The 6,049-nt window shown below is 57.5% G+C and overlaps 1 protein-coding gene across 2 annotated transcripts; it reads right to left on the minus strand.

The window, feature by feature from the left end:
- Positions 1 to 138: 138 nt before the first annotated feature.
- PSMD2 (proteasome (prosome, macropain) 26S subunit, non-ATPase, 2) lies at positions 139 to 6,041 on the minus strand. 2 transcript variants are annotated; one of them, XM_010024229.1, is made up of 19 exons: positions 5,943 to 6,041; positions 5,612 to 5,733; positions 5,025 to 5,249; positions 4,769 to 4,927; positions 4,342 to 4,486; positions 4,080 to 4,140; positions 3,643 to 3,789; positions 3,364 to 3,470; positions 2,835 to 2,962; positions 2,670 to 2,757; positions 2,117 to 2,279; positions 1,925 to 2,026; positions 1,694 to 1,839; positions 1,392 to 1,475; positions 1,096 to 1,264; positions 903 to 997; positions 605 to 731; positions 404 to 522; positions 139 to 321 (listed from the first exon to the last, which is right to left on the minus strand). In XM_010024229.1, exons 1-19 carry the CDS (start codon positions 6,033 to 6,035, stop codon positions 139 to 141), a joined length of 2,463 nt encoding a protein of 820 aa, XP_010022531.1. In that variant the 5' UTR covers positions 6,036 to 6,041. The 2 variants fall into 2 exon arrangements, with proteins under 2 accessions (XP_010022531.1, XP_010022530.1); XM_010024228.1 differs by having other exon boundaries at positions 5,612 to 5,717; positions 5,927 to 6,041.
- Positions 6,042 to 6,049: the final 8 nt, after the last annotated feature.

Consider the following 6,049-nt stretch of genomic DNA (forward strand, 5'->3'; position numbering starts at 1 on the left):
CCAGCCGAAGGAGGGCACGGCAGCACTGGAGTCTACACATAGTTTATTTCCTCATCTCTTAAAAACAAATAAACAAGGTTTTTTTCCTCCCCTCCCGTACCACCTAACCACCCCCAGACCCCCACCCCCAACCCAGGCTCAAACATCATAGTTGGGATTCTTGCGTAGGATAACGAATCCCTCCAGGATGGGTGTCACAGGCACGTGCTCCTCCGTGGCCAGCTCAGCCCGCTCCCCATGTGCCAGCAGCACCGGCGTTGTGTGTGTCTGGAAGCCAGTAATAGTTTTGGGCTTGCCCGCCTGCCCCACCACATCCACCGCCTGCACAAGAAGAGTGAGGTAAATGCTGGGGCCACAGAAGGAACACCAGAGCACCCCAACCCCAGCTCTGGCTGCTCCTTACCTGTCCTACCCGAACCGACACAGGCAGAGGGCGCAGCTCCTCATCGAAGGTGACCAGCATGCGAGGCTGCATGGCAGCAACAAGGCCATAGAGAACATAATGGGACTTGCCCAGGATAACTGGAAGGGAGATGGAAGCGACTGCAGGGGCTGGACAGCACCTACCTCAGGGGTAGAGGGAGTCTAAGCCCACAGTACTCACTGTTGCGCACATCCAGGAACGACACAAGGACGGTCAGCAGCCCAGCCACGGCCACTTGGCTCATAAGCTGGCGATCGCTGTGATACGGGCACAAGGTGAGCGTCCCCTTGCCCAGGTGGGTCAAGCCCTGGTGGCAGAGAAAAAACTGTGAAAGAGTGGTGGGGGAATGCCTGCCCCCCCCCCCCAGTCCCCCCCGGGGGCACTGCCTGGTGACATCTCCAGGGCACTGCTCCCCATCCAGGGTACGGATCCCAACCTGCCCCTTCCCCACTATGAGCAGCAAGCACAGGATCATCACCTGGGCTAACCGCACCATGAAGAGGTTGTTGGGGTCCTTGGCATGGTACTGGGCGAGCTGTCGCAGCATCGCTGCCAGACGGGCATTGTTGGTACCTGGGGAAGAAGGCGTGTAGGCAGAAATCAGGGTACAGACTTGGGTCTCGCACCTTTCCCCACCACGAGCCCCAAACAGGGCTGTTCCCCAGACGTACCACTGCCAACCATGCCCATGGCAAAGATGGAGTTGTACGAGACCTCGGGGTCAGCATCATGGGAGAACTTGCTGAGGGTGTCGAGGATGTTGAGCCGGGGGTTGGAGACAGAGATAAGGGCCAGGGCCAGGGGCACAGCACGGCGGAGGGTAGGCTCCCCGTACCGCAGCTGCACAGAGGGGAGGTGGCTGTTAGACCCAGCTTACCAAGGGCAGCAAGGTCTAAAGAGATGCAAGGCACGACCCAGTTTCTGCTGGGTCCCTTCCCAGCTCTGTGCTGTCCCCAGTGTCACTCACCAGGTGGCCAAATGTGCGCAGAGCCATCTCAGCACCAATCTCCTCACCCATGGCAATAAGCGCAATTCCCAACACCGCTACACCCTGCGGGGACACAGGTGCTGAGCACCAAGCAGGGAGCACACAGCCCACATTCCAAGTTCTCCCAGGTGCTGCGCCCACCCTGAGCCTAGGGGGACAGGGAGCACAGGGGATGCTGGTAGGGGCTGTTTTCCACAAGCTCTGATCACACAAGGGCCTCAGGGACACCAAAAAGCCAGCTCCTGCTCCTTGGATGCAGGTCCCAGCCCGCAGTTCCCCACCTGGTGAGCCCCCATGTCAGCTGAGCTCTCTTTCTTTTCCTTCTCTTTCTTGTCCTTTTTGTCCTTGTCCTCCTCTTTCTCCTTGGAGTCAAAGTGCTCACTGCAGATGTGCAGGAGCTGTTGGACCTTCAGGACATTCCCTGAGCCTGGGGGCAAGCAGAGGGCCAGGATGGGCAGGCAGAGGGCCAGGGACCCACTCCTGCCTCCCCCACCTTGACCAGCCCAACTCACCTGCATAGGCACAGATGTCCACCAGCGTGTTGGCGAAGCTGCGGAATGGCTCTGACACAACCTCCAGTGCTGCCAAGATGGCTTCGATCGCCTCTCCCTTCCCTTCCAAGGAAGGCGCAGTGGTTAGAGGACAGCAGTGGAGGGATGCTCCCACCCCAACCCCCAGGCCATGAGCCACTGGCACTGCCTTACCCAAGTGGTTCAGGCCCAGGCCAAGCGGCAGCCACCGGGCATATGTGTCCTTCAGCTCTGTCTCAGATTTCTCCATGATGGTCTGGAGGATGGTTGAGGTGACATCCCCATTGCAGGAGCCCACCGATATCATCCCGCAGGCCAGGGCGGTCACGCCAGCCACCTGGTGAAGGAGGGAAGGAGACATGTTGCACACGGGGACAGCAGACAGCAAGCTGGCCCACAGCCTGGGGCCAGGTCTGCACAGTCTGACGGCTGCCCAGCCTGAAAGAACACTAGCTACCCTTGCTCCCCACTTCGTGTGAGAATTTGGGCTACTGGAAGACCTGATGGCTTCCTATCCCCCCATATGTGCTGCAATCCCACTGTGGGAGCAGCTCAGATAAGGAAAATAGGGCTGCATTCTTCTGGCACAGCACAGTACGGAGCAGAGACATGTAGCCTTGCTCTTAGGAGCCCAAACTAGCTGCAGGACAGCCCCTGTATTCCCAGGAGCTGTTGCCAACTAGGTGGGAAAGCAGGAACTACAGGCAAACCCTGCCTCGCTCCCTACCTCCATGCTGGACTTGGAGTCTCCCATCACAGGTAGCAGCAAAGTCAGTACGTCCTCACGGTTGGAGCCTGCGTAGGCCAGGCCCAGCCTGCAGAGAGTCAAGGGCAGCGTGAGGGGGGCTGCACCACCCTGTGCAGCACCAGGACGCTGGGGCCAAGCCCTTACCCAAAAATTGCTCCAATCCTCATGGTGTTGCTGTTGTGGAGGACATAGTCGGACAGGAGCGCCAGAGCAGGATCACACTCGTTCCTCACCCCTGAGTTGACAATGCCACAGGCCAGGAGGGCTCCTGACTATAATGAAAAAGCACCGTCAAACACCAGCTACCTACGCACAAAGCTCCCTGCCAGCCAGCAACTAATGCCACACCACACGTTACAATCATTCCCTGGGATAGCAAGTCAGTACCAAGTGAGCAATGCCACTCTGGATCCAGCTGAGCATCCCAAAGCTCACAGCTCTGTCACCCCAGAGCACCCAAAGGTGCCTTGGGCAGTCCCCAAGAGCTCCCCACCTTGTTGTGAGCTGCTCAGAAACCTGGGTCACAGGGCACCCAACACCCCCCTGGGCAGGAACCGAGCCATACAGCATCCCACAGCAAGGTCAGGCATTCCCCCAGCCAGCCCAATACCCAGGCCACAGCAGGGCCACCCCACACAGCGGTAGAGCTCGTACTGGGATCGGTGCCACAGACCTTGATGTAATCCTCCGAGGAGTACAGATACTTGTCAATCTGTGTGAGCCCCCCATCCACGTCCCACAGCAGTATCGTACCCAGTGAGGCTGCAGCACTCAGCATCCCTGCAGTTCCAGGGGAGAAGAGCCCATGTCAGCCCTGAATTGATGTACCAGACCTGGGGCTTGTGGTGGCCAGTGACATGAGGCAGCCCAGAGGCAGCCATGCCCTGCAAAAGGGGCAACAAGACCCCAAGCCTAGGGGTACCTCCAGCCCCTGCCCAGCTGGCTCTCTCACCATGGTCCTTATTCTTGTACAACCATTTATTGCCATCATCCGTCAGCAGCTTGTCCTGTCCGAATGCAGCATTCACAAAGCCGTTCACAAAGGAGGAAGCCAAATTCATCCGGGCTGAGTCCACCTGGGAACCGCTCCCCCCAAACCCTGGGGAACGATGTCAGTGTGAGCCAGGCAGCAAGAGAAGCCCTGCCAACCCCACACCACACAGCCATCCCACACCATGGCAGGACAAGGACCTGTCCCACCACCAACAGGAAGGAGAAGCTCAAATCCACAGCAGGCAGCTGGCTCTGCCCCACACCAGGTCAGAGACTGCAAAGAGACTATCTGCCCACCTCATGATACACAGATGACTGCACTGGCCTAAAGGTGCCTTGCAGCCCCAGGAACTCACCACAGTCAAGAACAATAGAGCCCACAACACAAGCCCTTACGGTTATTTTCCAGGTGGGTTTTGTAAATATCATCTGGCACTTTGGGCTCCATGATGTCCAGCTACAGAGATAAGGGAGAAGGGGGTTACCTCCTGGCCAGCACACCTCAGGGCAGCTGCCCTACAACAGCAACCTCTCCTGGAGGTACTTGCCCAAGCTTATAGGGATGAAAGATCTCTTCCCAGATCTTGTCACATAGCCCAGCAGCCTGCGCAGCCACAGCTGGAGGCGGTTTAGCTCTTTTCCCAACTGGGACACTCACCTCTCTGGCCAAGGCCAGGAAGTTGCTGTTGAGCTGGACATTGGACATGATCTCAGTCAGGTCCTCATATTCCTCCACATCCTCGTTCAGCTCCAGGAAGACCCCATGGCGGCCCAGCATAAAGGCCATCTGCTTCTGCACAACTCTGTGCAGAGGAGAGAGGTCTCACAAGTGCCCACACCCCAGGAAGCCTCAGCATAAACACACATTCACCACACAGTGAGCCAACCTGCTGTGCTCTAGAAGCACACAAGAGCAGCCCGTAGGTGACCTGCTCTTGCCCATCTTGATTTCAGGGCCAAAAGTCTCAGTCAGCCCCCAGAGAGCTCAGGCGGTGGCAGGATCCAACCCAACTCTGACAGACAGGGAGCTGCACCACAGCACGATGGCGCAGGCCCCAGAGGGCAAGGAAAAGATGTCCGCTTACACATCTTTGCAGGAGGTGAAGATGTCCTCCACCAGCTCCACATCATTGAGCATCAAAGCCAGGCGCAGGGCTTCAGGGTAGCGGCTGAACTTGCGGAAGATGCCCAGGGCACAGCGCAGGAGAGCCGAGTTCTCAGGCTCTGGGACGTAGCTGACACAACTTTGAGGAGGGAACAGATGCGAGGGTGACAACCATGTCAGGCAACCTCAGCCCAGCCAGTGACCAGGCCACCTCCAGCACTGCTGAGCCTCCTCACCTGGTCAGGTAGAGGCACACTTTGGAGTAGGCATTGTCATCAATGTACTTCTCCAGCATGTCCATCTGCTCAATCTCCATGAGCAGGTCACAGGCCTCATGCTCTGCATTGTGGGCCATGTTGTAGGGGACGATCTCCTTGACGAGGGTGAGGAGTGTGTCCCTCTGAGCCTTGTCAGCCTCATCGATCTCCTGCCACTCTTTGGCCACCTCCCCTGCCAAGTGCCTGTGGGGACAAAAGGACATCACCACCACAGAAACCAGCTTCATCCAGCCCAAGGGTAGGGAGCAGCTGCTGCCAGTTAGTCAGGGCTTTGTATTGCTTACTGAGGCTCTATATTTCTGCAACAGCTTATGGGAGACAAGCCCAGAGGAGGAACACGGTTAAAAGCAGAGATTACAGAGGCCACAGCAGTGAGATCTCTGCAGCTAGCAAATCACTGTGGATAGACAATGGGAATAGGGGATGTGAAGGGGCAGCTGAACACAAGCCCAGCAAGTCAGGGCATCTCCTAGACAGGCCAAAGCACACAGCGAAATCCCCCGAGCCCTCGTCTTCCCCCAAGTCCTGCTCCCACCCAGGCTTACCTGACATATTCATGCCCCCAAGATGCCAGCTCCTCCTGGGAGCCCACCAGACGGTACTTCAGACACTCACGCTCCCCGCTCATGGTCATGGCCAGAACAGAAATAAAAAAAAGGAAAAGAGTGCAGGGGTCCAGACCCAGGCCAGGCATGGGGAAGGAGGGGCAGCCAGGCACACAACACCCTCCCCACACCCACAAGCCACCACAGGTGGCAAAGGCACAGCTCTGGCAAGTTATAATCCACTGGAGCAAGTCACAGAGGCTGATGTTAGACCACTGGGTCTGGAAGGCTCTGCAATCACACACTGGATGGTGGGGCCAAGAGCCTTTACCTTGTTCTCTCCTGAAGCCATATTCTCATAGATCTCCTTCAGCTTGCCATAATGGGGCCGTAGGAACTTGAGGGGTTTTGGAACAGAGGTCATGGAGGTAGTGGAAG

Source organism: Nestor notabilis, unplaced genomic scaffold, assembly GCF_000696875.1.
Source record: "Nestor notabilis isolate BGI_N333 unplaced genomic scaffold, ASM69687v1 scaffold28471, whole genome shotgun sequence".
NCBI classification, from domain to species: domain Eukaryota; kingdom Metazoa; phylum Chordata; class Aves; order Psittaciformes; family Psittacidae; genus Nestor; species Nestor notabilis.